This window comes from Podarcis liolepis (genome assembly GCF_965112155.1).
Source record: "Podarcis liolepis genome assembly, chromosome: 1".
NCBI lineage: Eukaryota > Metazoa > Chordata > Lepidosauria > Squamata > Lacertidae > Podarcis > Podarcis liolepis.
The window spans coordinates 53,316,067-53,330,200 of NC_139554.1; the positions used below are offsets into that span (position 1 = coordinate 53,316,067).

The following is a 14,134-nucleotide window of genomic DNA, read 5'->3' on the forward strand; positions in this document are numbered from 1 at the left end:
TCCTGCCAACTACATTCTAGGGGAGACCGTAACTTATATTCATTCTCAGCTACTTACAATGATGATTACATGGTATTTTTACTGTGATTTAGGTTTTAGCTTATTTATGGAGAAGGAACAAAAGCAGAGCACTTGTGACATGTACATGCGAAAACTGATGAAAAATATATACAGGTGCAATACTGTTCAATTCTTAAATTTTCCAGTAGGACCTTCTACTGGTTCTAAGGTCCATCCACAAATGGGCAGCTTTAAATGCAAAACTATATTTTCAATGAGTCTTATTCACCTCTATCATGTGCTCTCTTTCTTTCAATTAAAACGCTGAAGCCTTTCTTCATACGGGAATTGCTCCAGCCCCCTATTGTTGCCCCTTTCTACATTTTTTCCAGCTCCACAATATAATTTTTGAGGTGTGGTGTCCAGAACTGCCAACCCTGCATTATATAACTCCACTGGGAGAACTGTCAATTTATATCTACTCTCTGCTTTAACCAGTTTTTACTTCATAAGAGGACCTGAGCTGTGAAAAGGCTTTTTGGAAGCTTGTGCTTGCACGATGTCTACTGGATCCACCCGATGTAAATGCTGACTAACCTCCTGGCTTTCAAATGTTGCTTAACCTTTAACTCCCATAATCCCATTGACCATAATAGTTGAGTTCAGCAACATCTGGAGGGGCAGATGAAAGGCAGGGAAGCCATGAATAGGACTTCTGCTGATGAGGCTCATTGGTTGAATCCCATCATCCCTTGTTTTAGCTCTCAATAATTTAGTTGAAAAAAGACCAGAAAACTACTTACTTATTTCCTTGGCAACCTGATCCAATTTTTCCTGAGATCTGCTGATAAGAACCACCTTCATTCCACGCCTTGCTAACTGAAAAAAATAAGGGCAAAAGTCTAAGAGTGCCAGTTACAACTCTATGGTAGCATTTTATTGATCAACACCACTATTTATACAAGAAATTCAATTACAGAATTAGATCTAAAGATATCTCCTCTCCATCAGGAGGAAGTATTTGGCTCAAATTGGATTAACAAATAACAGAAAAAAGGAATTACAAATATAGATTTGACATAAAGAGTAGGAAATTAGTAATCTATGGTAACTGAGCAAAGATTCATAATTAAGATGGACACTGAGCTAGATCTCTTCAAAGACACCAATCCACTGATCTAACCAGATCACTTGTGAATGTGTGAGCCAGGATAGGGAAACTGAACTGGCGAATGGAGCAAATCCTTATCTCACAAGGACCAAACTGGTCAGGTTGGAAGGGCCACCCATCTACCAACCCACCTGATGTCATAGTGACATCAGGTGTCAACTGTTAGAACTTTTTACAAAGAACCCTCCTTAGTGCTTCGAATTGCTGATGATCAGCAGGCTTGAAATTACTACCTATCAGTTGATAGTGACTTCAAGCCTACTTTCTGCTGGGATTAGGGAACTCCAACATGAGTTCCACAGGGAACCTGGTGGTGCAGCAGATCCTTCTGCATCTCTACCTGCCCCACATCTGACATCACATATATCACATCGGCCTTGGGGGCCAAACTGGGACCAGTGCTTAGTCAAATGTGGCCATTGGGCCAGGAGTTCTCCACTCCTAGTGTAAACACAGGCATTAATCCTCAGATGAGGTTTTAGGTATCCAGAGGTACAAATATTACCTGACTTGGCTGCCAAACCTTAACACTGAATCCAAAGTACTATGTGTAAGCAGACACTGTGCCTAGCACAAATGAAGACATTGGAAAGGATGTCAAACTGTTAATGGGCCATGTTTTAAGGATCAAAGTTCTTTTTTTCTTTCGCTTTATGCAATATGCTCGTCTTGCAAATATGGGTGGAATCATACACAGTCATACATCGGGTTACAAGCGCTTCAGGTAGCGTTTTTTCAGGTTACGGACCGCCGAAACCCGGAAGTACTGGAACGGGTTACTTCCGGGTTTCGGCGGTCGTGCATGCGCAGAAGCGCTAAACTGCGCTTTGCGCATAAGAACCGAATCACAACCCACGCATGCACAGACATGGGTTGCGAACGTGCATCCCACACGGATCATGTTCGCAACCCAAGCATCCACTGTATTCATATGATAGCCAGACAACAAGGCAGGAGTCTTCGTAGAGCAAACTATAATGCACATTGTATATAATCAGGGCTTTTTTCAGCCAGAATTCACCAGAACTCAGTTCTGGTACCTCTCAGGTGGGCACCCTTGTCATTATAAGAGAACAAGGGAGGAGTTCATAGTGAGTTGTGGCACCTTTTGTTTTATATAGCACTGTAATGAACTATAATACACATCTGACCAGAATAATGGATACTGTAACATGCACCAGAGCCATCTCAGAATTCATTTAGATTGTTAGACTGCCATGCTAAGTTAGCTCTGTTACAAAACAGTGTTTCCATGCAGGTTATACTTTGGCACATTATCCCTGTTAAACAACAATTTGCCTTATCATTCAGGCAAAACAAGAACATGACATACATACAGCACAGGATACAGACTCCAATTTGTTGTATGCATGTCAAAATGCACAAAGGTACAATATGTTACATGAATCACAACTTACCTCTTCTGCATATGCCTTTCCAATTCCATCAGTAGCTCCCGTGATAACTATAAAACATGAAAGGCGGAAGAACAGAGATGTTAGTGTGCTTCCAAAGCTTATGTCATAATGCCATAAATTTTTCGTCTTCTAGAAGTGATATAAGTTTTCTGGAAAAGTTGACTTAGGATTTTTTCTTAATGTTATCTATCAATTCAAATCCAATTTAGCATGTATGTCTTATGAACAATTAATGAAAGCTTTACAACACACAACGTTAATTTTACTTGTTATGTTGTAATGGCACCTCCAATTCGCTCCTTCAATCCAAGCATTATACTGATTCAGCATTTCTTCATCTGAAAAATAATGCTTGCCTCCTTCGGATTAGGATTCAAGACTACTGTGAATAAATTAGTATTTTTATAGTATTGAACAGGAAGAAAACAGCACAAAGGAGAGTGATGTAAGAATAAATAAGACAGTATTTGATAGAAGCAATTCAGCTATGTCACCACTCAAACATGAAGACTGCAGAGTAGTCTTGGGCAAACCGCTTTCATGAAAATTATCAGTGCTGCTTTATTCAGGGAGAGGCTGTTCCAGCTATATATTTGAATCCACACCCTGCCCTCTATTCCCCAGATGGAGAAGTAGACAGAAAACTCTAAGTGACGTTTCGTTTTGGGATTAAGAGGGTGAACTCTTATAATATGTGAAGAAAAATGCAGGGCAAGATTTCTGGAAAAGTTGATAAATCTAGTGTTGGAAGAATAGCAGTAGTCTTGCAGAAGTCACATGGTTTTACATGTAATCAAAATTTCAACAATACTTCCACTCACTTTCTTGTGAAATAACTGCTAATAAATAGATAACTAACAGATTATGTTGCAAATGTGGGAAATCAGCATTTCTCTTCTCGGTTATAAGTAGCTGCAAGTAATATTCCAATATTACTTAATGAGAATCTATATTAAATGCAGCTTTTAGCAGGAGTTAACAAAACAGTCTTCCAAATCAAGGCATGTAACAGAAAATGGTAACACTGAATAGGTGTGAATTATGTAAAACGGGGGGGGGGGGGACCCGCTGCTATTTCCACTACATTACAAGAAGCTTGTGAAAGGCAAACAAGTCATACTAGCCCTTCAACACAACAAAAACTGGAAAGAATAGAGACAAGTCCTGGTTGGCATCAAATAATGCCTCATTTAATAGAGATTATATAAACACTGGCATCTGACCAACACTTTCTTCCAAGATTATCTGCAGCCCACTAAAGAATTTTAGTTTGTGTTAGTTAAAAACATTTTACTATGTGTGTGTGTGCATGTGTTGCTAGCCTGGAAGAAACTTATTTTTAGTAAGAGCCCAATCAACCTTATCAAAATCAAGTATCAAAAATAGACTGGAGGAACACTTGAAGCAAATACTATTTTTAGCTGCTCTGCCTATTCCCTGCCGTTACCCACCAAAGAGAATGCTTAGTTATTCCAGACAGGTTCTCCTCATGACCCGTTTTCCCCTCAGAACACCTGAATGCAGAAAACACTCAATTGATTAAAGATTAATACTGCCGCAAACTGTGACAGCTGCCTTTTGTCTGAGGGTTTTTGAGGAGGGGCGAGTATATGCAATGACAGAGAGCTTGCATCAGTATTCCTCTTGGGATCTATTGCATGGAAAGAAAATTGCTATTTCAATTCCCCTTTGTTGCTAAAAATAGCTACCCCAATTGATTCAAGCAAACAGGGCACCAGCTTAGCAATGCCAAATTTAGAAGGCACTGAAGTCCCTAGAAGTGAACGCTAATGCAGTCTAACACATGCCAGCTCATATTTTAACAAGAACAAAGAAGATAAGCATGCAGACTCTGCAAGTTAATAAGACAGCAGCAACACAATACATTTACTGAACGGAAAATCTGGTGCAGAAAATGAGACAAATGTGTGCTTCTAAACCTCCTATTTCTCACTCAAATTGCAACCACAAATGTTCAGATTTTGCATATTCTCACTTCTCTTTGGCACCCACAGTGCATTTCATATGATAGATTATAGGCATGATAATATGTGGAAGTTGGATCTTGTGGCAAGCCACTGAAGGTTCAGGAACTGTCTAGAATAGTGTGGGTTGGGGCACTGGGAACTATAATGAAAGGGGACTCTTGGCATGAGAAACTTTGCAAGAGAACCCTTATGCTCACTTCTCTTCGGATTCGGAGCACACTGTTTTTTTAAAAAATGAACAGTGATAGAATATGTTACAATCATGTTGGAGTGCTGTGGGTTAGAGTCGTAGAGTTGGAAGAGATCCTGAGGGTCATCTAATCCAATCCCCTGCAATGAAAGAATCTCAACCAGAGCATCCATGGAAGATGGCCATCCAACTTCTGCTTAAAAACCTCTAATGAAGGAGAGTCCACAGCCTCCCAAGGGAGTCAATTATGGAAAGAATAAGAAAGCAGTGTTAAGGAGTGGAATTTGCCACCACAAGATGAGGTGATGACCACCAACTTGGAGGGCTCTAAAAGGGGTTTAAACATATTCATGGATCCATGGCTACTGGTCATCTACAGCTACTACCTCAATTATTTGAGGCAGTATACTTCTGAAGACCAGTTGCTGGAGAAAAAGTGAGGGCTAATGCTGTAATCCTCATGTCCTGCTTACAGGCTTTCCACAGGCACCTGATTGGCCAGAGGGTGAAAAGGATGCTGAATGAGATTGGTCTTTAATTTGAACCAGCTGAGCTTCTCTGAGGTTCTTATGTACACTCGTCCCTTGGTGAAAGATCAGAGAATTGTAGAATTGGAAGGGACACAAAGGTCATCTAATCCCCCTACAATGCAGGAATCTCAACTAAAGCATCCATGACAGATGGTCATCCAACCTCTGCTTAAAAACCTCCAAGGAAGAAGAGTCCACCACCTTCCAAGGGAGTTTGGTCTACTGTTGAAAAGCTCTTACTGTCAGAAAATTCTTACGGGTGTTTAGTTGGAATCTTCTTTCTTGTACAGTGGTACCACGGGTTACAGACGCTTCAGGTTACAGACTCCACTAACCCAGAAATAGCACCTCAGGTTAAGAACTTTGCTTCAGGATGAGAACAGAAATCGTGCGGCGGCAGCAGCAAGAGGCCCCATTAGCTAAAGTGGTGCTTCAGGTTAAGAACAGTTTCAGGTTTAGAACGGACCTCCAGAATGAATTAAGTTCTTAACCACAGGTACCACTGTAACTTGAAGCCGTTGGTTTGAGTCCTACCCTCCAGAGCAGGAGAACACAAGCTTACTTCATCTTCCATGTGATAGCCCTTTTCTTCTCTTCTCCTGGCTAAACATACCCAACTCCCTCAACCATTCCTCATATGGCTTGTTTTCCAGACCCTTGATCATGCCCTCCTCTGCACACGTTACAGCTTGTCAATATCTTTCTTAATTGTGGTTCCCAGGAACTGAAAGCAGTACTTTAGGGGGAGTTTGACAGAATAGAGCAGTACTATTATATCCCTTGATCTGGACACTATACTTCTGTTGATGTGGCCTAAACTAGCATTAGTTGGTTTTGTTTGTTTGTTTGTTTTTGCTACTGCATCACTCTGGCATGATCCAGGAAACATTTTATTTGGAGATTCCTTATCACGAAGGCAAGAAATGAACAAAAGGAAGTTAAATAAGATTCTTTTTTAGTTTTTCATAGGAAGTAAATAGATTTTTAAAAAAAAACATTCAGAACTATGTCTTTGAATTTGACTGAGTTCACCAGTTAATTACAACTGCCCGTACCCATGTACAACTCCCAAGTATTACAACTATTACAATTCTTTGTTCAGTACCCAAGTGTTGCATTGTCTTTCTATCTGCGTGTCACAATATACTGCAGAAATGCAAAATGATGAGATGAGTACGAACACACAAGTATTAAGGAGGTTCTTTGGTACTATACAAATGGGGTTAGGGTTATATTTAACATGCAACATGAATAGATTTGAGAATTTCTGACACAGTATCTACGACCGGCCATTGTAAAACTCCAGTGTGCCAAGATAACAAGCCTATAAAAATGCAAGTCACCTCATCTCTCAATTATGTTCATTTATTAAGTTACATTTATCCAGCAAGTGATTAAAATACATTTCTATAAATTACTGCCCACTGTTCTTAGAGTTGGGGTTCAATCAACCTAACTATACATTTCAATGTACATCTGTTTGTATGGTTTTTGAGGAAAAATGAAGACTGATCTATTGCTCTACAAGCTACATTACATGCTACATAACTTTTTGTCTGCCCTTTGTCAGAGAAGGGACAGAAACCACAAAGCAAGCATCAGGTGTGTCTTTGTGTCTTGACTACCTTGCCTTTGTTGGTTGCAGATCTCCTCAAAGGATACCCTGAGGATTGTTATCAATCACTCTGAAAACATCTTTCTGCATGCTAAGTATACATTAAACTGCACAATCAACTTGTGTATTAGGTCAATAAGATTGTAACAACTTAAAAAATGAGGGCATGACTTGCTCAAGGCTACTGAGAATTTTCATTCCCAAACAGGAATTGGAACTTGGGACTCATTGCTGAAGCACAACCAATCTAATACAACCCACCAACCCATATTGATTTCAGGAGAATCTCCCCATACTACTGTATTTGCTCTGAGAAAAAGAGAATACCTTACCCACAGTACCAATGTGGTTTTAAATTTAGTGCTTCGTGGCTGCAGCTAAAGAATGTCAGGAGAGAGACTAGATTGGAAATTATAGAAAGGCATCTAAATCTATTAATTCCCCCCCCCAGCGCGCTTACTTTTGTGCACTAGAACAGTTCAGCCATAATAGACAATAAGCAGAGATGCGTAAGCAGCTGCGTATAGAAAAAGATGAATGAAGTGCATGACGTTAAAGATCTGTGAACTGAGGAGTTTAATGCATGAATTGAAATCCAAAGTAACCACCTCCCCCTACTCCAAACTACACACTGCAAAGCATAAAACAGAGAAGATAGGTAGAAGGGGAAATGTGGTCTCTACCACATTTACAAAAACTGATGGCCTGTCACCCAGACACTGATGAATATTTTTACAGGATAAAAATGGCAACCTAAAGTCTAAAAATAGACCAGTGTGCTGCAGACCTGTCTGGTTTGGCTATGCTTCTAGAATACCAATGCAATTCCTTGCTGATATGCTGCCACCATTTCACAATGCAGGAAGAGGGGAAATGGTTATTGAAAACATTCTATTTGCAAGAAAGAGGAACATACAAAAATCTAGATTTATGATGTGCATTTACTTTCAAATTTGTAGACTGCAGAAATGCTCATTTCTGTAAAGGAATATTCCTCTTTACACTCTAGGCAACAGATCAATGTCCTTAATTTTTAATATCTGCAACTCATGACAGAATGCTCTCATTATTTTAAAATTAAGATGTAATGTATCCTATTGCAACCTCCATGAAAACCATTTTTGTCTATCATGTCTATTTGGGATGCAAGTAAGCCATTTTACACATCACAACATCTATTCTTAGCTAAAATGATGTAACATCCATAAAGTCTTTCCGAAAAGCTGCCTTATAGCACCTTATAAGAAAGTACATAAGCCCGTTAAAAGATGACTTGCCACCTCTCTATTTTATACTATGGTGTCAGAAAGGAGATACACTAAAGCTGATTGTATGTATAATGGGAAAACTAAAATTTCCATGTTTTATTTCCTCTTCCATCTTGGGGACACACACACACACACACACACACACACACACACACACACACACACACTTATTTTGCTTGATATATATATTTGCTTTGCATATTCATCAAATATACATTTCAATATGGTGGAATGCTAAACATTATATTTACATTTAACATGTCTTCATTTTGGTTCACATTTCTACCCTCTCGCATTATTTTTATCAGGGGTGGGGAAATTCTGGCCAGGGGGTGAAATTTGGCCCAGCCCGGGTCTCAGTTTTGCCCACATGTTAATCTCCCCAAACCTGCTCCACACCTGATGTCACTTGTGATGTACACCTGTGTGAAAGGTAGGGATTAGACAATGAACATCTAGTGAGCTACATGGCTAAGCGAGATCTGAAGTCAGATCTCCTTAGTACCATTCCAACAACCTATTGGCGTTATGAAAAACAGCCTGGAATGAGCACTGGCCTCTCATACTTTCTCCTACCCTCACATGATACAATTCTCTCCACTCTTGGTTCACAGCAAACCACCATTTGCCATCATGAACCTAATAGCAAACCAGGAAGGGGAAACTGCAGAACACCAGATAGAGAACATAAAAGTCTATTTAGCCTAGGCTTCTACACCATGGTTTGCCATTATGTCTGAACTTAACCATTAGGATAAATAAATACTTATTTGATTTATCTGAGACTTTCTTGGAGGAAGTTCTGCAATTGTTCATTTGCGGCTGAGTAAGTGTAAGTTACTTTTGTTTCGAAATGCCATGAAGGAAGCCAAAATGCTTTCTTAAAATACTATTCAATACTGAGCATTAATAGGAAGGCTGTTTTAGTTACAGAATAGTTACATAAGTGTAACTGTCCAGCTTCTTTAAGCATTTCTGTTACAGTTTGTTTGATGTATCTTATTTTCCCTGAAAGAACAAAACGGACACTATATAGGCATCAGAATGCTATGCTCAGCACCATAGCAATCCCTCACCCCAGATAAGAACACATGGATTTTGAGCATGTCCTTGTCACATGGCATTTCTCCCCTTTGGAGTTCAGTCACACCTATTCACCAAACAAGCAGTTGAGTCCCACTGCTCACTGGGAACACAGCACATTCATGTGACAGCATAAGATGATGAAAGGTGCAACTGAATACAAAGACTGGTCATTCACAATGTTCAGTTTACTGAAGAAGTTAAACACAATATATGTTGTGTCCCAACACCAATAATTCAGTCTCCCTCACAAGTTAAAAGAGAGATCTATTTCCCTGTTTCCACAATTCAGTGTCCTTTCTGTACAGACATTCACATGTCAGCGAATACACTATAAATACGCTATTAGGAGCCCTACTCAATCATGAGTTCCAGAGGTTCACACTGCATGTTTGAAAGCATGCAGGAAAGGTGTGCCAAAAGATAAAAAAGATCCACAGCAGAAATGTGGGGAAAGCAACCCTTAAATTGGCTTAAACATAGCTTCCGGAGCTTAAAGGATGTGCACATCAAATTTCTGTATAGGAAAGGAAGCAATGCATTGAGGAGATTTCACCCCTCCCATACACAAGAATCTCCTGACCATCTCCTGATGATCTCTGCTGACTCTCCACAGAGAAGAGGAGGCGTGTCCTGCCTATTAACTTATTCTGCCCAGCAACATATCTGTGAGTGTGAGAGAGAGTCAGTCAGTCAGTATATCGGAGAGAGTGAGAGTGTTAGAGATCCTAGAGATTAGATTGCTGCTAAGAGCAGCTGCAGACTCTCAGTATAGCATTGCTTTATGCTCAGAATACTTAGCTCTGTATATAGTTTTGTACCATAGTTGTAGTTATAGAATAAACGGAAGATATTTTACAGAGCTGCTCTCCGAGTGGTTTATACTCTGCAAGACTCTGCAAAACTCTGCTGCGCAACGACTGAAGTATTGAGACAGTGAATCCGGTGCTCTCAGCTCTAAGCTGTGAGTCCACAGCACTGTGACCGTTTCCTGCGGGAAGGAGGTCTCTGGCGGTGCTACCCAGCTCGCCCAGCCCAGTCGGGGTTGAGGTGCAAGAGTCCAGTTGGCGCACTGGCTCTAGGGCGATGCTGACATGCATAACCCTATGTGTTGTTTACCACATACAGTTATCTACAAGCATGAGGAGTGAAAGAGCAAATGCTTTGCATCAAGAAGGTCTGAGGTTCAAATCCCAAATCTTCACTGAAAAGATCAGGTAATAAATAGGTGATGGAAGAGACCTCTGTCCAAGATCCCAAAGAGCTGCTGATATTCAAAATAGACAATCTTGGACTAAATGGACCAATGGTGTGATAATAGAACAGCTTCATATGTAATAATAATAATAAATTTTTATTTGTATCCCGCCCTCCCCAGCCAAAGAGCAGCTAACAGCAGGTAAAAATAGCACAGTGTACATAAAATCGCAGTCAATTAATTAAAATACATTCTAGAATCAATTCAGAATCAAATTAATGGCAACCATGGGGTTAGAGTTCTATGAAGATTACAGAGGGGGGTGGGTCAGACTGTGCCTTGGCCAAAGGCCTGGTGGAACAGCTCTGTCTTGCAGGCCCTGCAGTAATAATAATCAATAAACTGCATTTTATTGCCTACACGAGAGTATTTCTCATGTATACAAGGTATGAAGTAGTCCAAGTTATGGCGGAAGATGAACTTAACATAAGACACTGAATTTTCCTTTCTATACAAGAAACAGTTCAAACTGACTACATCTGATTTCATGAACTAACAAACATAACAGGCCAAAATACAGAAAACTAGACAGCAAAATCTGTTGATGGATCTCAACCAAAACTCTAGCTACCAGCTGCCAAATCGTACAATTCTAGGACGACGAACAGGAACGGAACTTGCTTGACTAGTAACTTGATTTTTAGTTAGCTTTATTATATACAGCAGAGTAAAGCACAGCTTTGTACAAGTTACCATATACAGTGGTGAAACTAATGCATTTTAGCTAATGAATCCTTGAGGAAAGAATTTGGGAAGTTTGGGGGCCCAGTTTGGGTAACTACTGGATAGTCAGGTTTGTGTAACCTGTTCCTTCAGCGATACCTTGGGTTAAGTACTTAATTCGTTCCGGAGGTCCGTTCTTAACCTGAAACTGTTCTTAACCTGAGGTACCACTTTAGCTAATGGGGCCTCCTGCTGCTGCCGCCGCCGCACAATTTCTGTTCACATCCTGAAGCAAAGTTCTTAACCCGAGGTACTCAAACTTCTTTCCAAACTTCAGCACTCCAATACTCCAACAAGAAAACTGCTTTGTCATTCTGCTTATAAGGAAGAACTTAGTCAATCACCACCTGTTGCTAGGCTTCCTTATCTCCAAGCAGACTTTCTCACGTACTCCATTTAACTTGGCTTGTTACCAACCCACTAACTGTTCACTCCAAAAGCTGCTAGAAAACCAAAGTCTCAACAAAATCATGCAACATATTCCCCACACATAAGAGCACTAATACCTGCATCTGTGTGGAGGGCTTGTCATTCTGGTGGCAACTGGCTGAGGTGCCCTGCTGACTCTGCCACCCACTGCTAAAATGGCTAACCCCTATCTCCTTGCCCCAAACTAGCTGGGGAGTGCAAAAATAATTAGGTTAGCACAAACATGCAAGAGGACATTTTCAGAATTAAATCCAAGTGGTATCACCCAAGCCCCATCCCTCATTAATTTCAAACCGGGCTTAAGACTTCTTTTACCATGGCCTTTGGGATCTGTAAGTTGTATGCTGTGTTTTTACATTGTTATATTATTTCTTTTCTTTTATGGTATGCTGCTTTATATTTGGATGGACCGTGGATGTTTTAAATGTCAATGGTTTGTGGCAGATGAAAGTGATAGATTACATGGAACTGGCTGAAATGTCTGGCAGAATCCGAGACCAGGGAGAAGAGTTGGTGGAAGAAGATTGGAAGAAATTTAAAGACTATTTGCAGAAATATTGTAAAATTAATGAATGTTAAAATGATGTTGGATTGAAATAAAACGGCTTTAGCAATAAGGTTAAAAAGAATATGTAAAAATGGATTGATAGCTAGATGAAGATACGAAGTTATAATATGTTAAGATATAGAATTAAGATAAAAACAAAGAGGGAAGGGATTTGCTGAATTAACCATGTGAACTGGAATAGAAAAAAGGGAGGTGCGAGGAGGTCAGGAAACAAGTAAATGAAATATAAGACATGAAAATATTGATTTGTTTTTAATTGTTTTTTACTTTTTATGTATATTGTCTTTGTATTTTTGTATTGTTATTTTTTATTTTTTATTTTTATTTTCTCTTTTTAATTCTGTAATTTTTTATTGTCTGTAAAATTTCAATAAATATCATTTTTTTAAAAATGTCAATGGTTTGATGATATTTTTAATGGGAAATTTAATATGGTTGTAAACCACTTTGGGAGGCATTTCACAGATATTAAGGGATGAACAGGAATAGTTGGGAATGCTTTCCAACTCAGATCAAAAACCAAGCTCTAAGAGGACTCAGGGATTTGAAAGCTTGCTTCTTGCTTGAGATGGTCTTCTATGAGCCTGCCTCAGGAGAACTTTGTTGATATCTTTGCCTGCATGTGCAATAACTCTTGACAAAGAAAGCTACCCCACCCAAAGTATTTCCTTCTATAGGTGGAGTGCCTGACTCTCCGTCAAGGAAGTCCATTCAAGATCTGAGTAAATCTGAAATTATATACGAGCCAAATAGGGTTAATTTAGTTGGGACACCAGTGGAAACACAATCAAGGAGCGGCATAGATGTTTATTACAATACATTTTAAACTAATGCATCAACATTGTTCAGCGGAGGGTCCTACGTTAGAGGAACTTCTAATGTACCAGCCTTCAGTGTACACATACCAGCCTTCAATGTTGTGTTGAACTGTTTGGCAGTACAGCAATTACATAACTGAAGAGAATGCTGTATTTTTAAAGGAATGCTACAGTTGTAGGCATAAAAATAGGAAGGTCGATTCACAAGTTAGCCAACAGAGGATGCTGTGTAGCAATATATAAAAAACTTCATTCTACAGCTAAAACACTCTCAAAGGCACAATCAATTTCAAACCAAAATGTTTTCCCAACAAACATGACCATGAAGCAACTTCTTCATTACATTACTCACTCTTCAAGTTCCTTTAGAAAACCGCCAGAGGGGTTTACTTGAACAGTTAAGTAAGAAGCAACTGCATATAACTCAACATTTTACATGCTTTAAAATTTGGACAGGATCTCTGTTAATTGTATGGCTTATATGCATCAGATCTGCATTTACTGGACAGCTTAAAAAAATCATTGTTCCTTCTGGTTAAGAAAAGGGCAACAACAATTATGAGAACATGCAATGTAAAGGTAAACACTTCTAACTTCACCAAGAAACTTCCTTCTGACTAAAGAAGGAGCTGAGCAACAATTTGCTCACTTTTGCATGTGCCAAATATCAAGTCAGGTCTGTCCCAGCAAAACCAGAATGGATGGTTTATGTTTTTATTTTTAAAAAGCTGTCCAAGATTCTTAATAAAAGGGGGGGGGGGACCAGTAAGTACAAGTTCACTAGGTGGTCCAAGGACTGAAATTTAAGTGTTGAAGTAAGTCCCTGCATCCCTTCCTTCATTGTCTCCCCTCCTTTCTTTAGCAGCACAATGGAAAGCATGGAATCTGCCTTGCAGGTTTCAAAGGGGGCCAAATACCCCCAGAAAGGATGGTACATGATGAATTACCAATCCTTACAGAACACTTATGTAGGAGTCAGCAAACTTACAGTGCCTCGGGCTGGTGTCTCCAGCGCCGGACGCACGGTGGGCTGGAGGAGTGCGTGCCCATACATGTGCAAACACGCTATTTCTGG

The 14,134-nt window shown here is 39.7% G+C and overlaps 1 protein-coding gene across 1 annotated transcript in view; it reads right to left on the reverse strand.

Annotated features, from left to right (window-relative positions):
- The window catches only part of HSD17B12 (hydroxysteroid 17-beta dehydrogenase 12), a 56,274-nt gene that overhangs the window by 32,518 nt on the left and 9,622 nt on the right, over positions 1-14,134 (reverse strand). Inside the window, exons 2-3 of the mRNA XM_083465137.1 lie at positions 2,590-2,636; positions 804-879 (exon numbers count right to left, since the gene is read on the reverse strand). Of these exons, the coding sequence (XP_083321263.1) occupies positions 804-879; positions 2,590-2,636 (123 nt within the window). The remainder of the gene's footprint in view (positions 1-803; positions 880-2,589; positions 2,637-14,134) is intronic.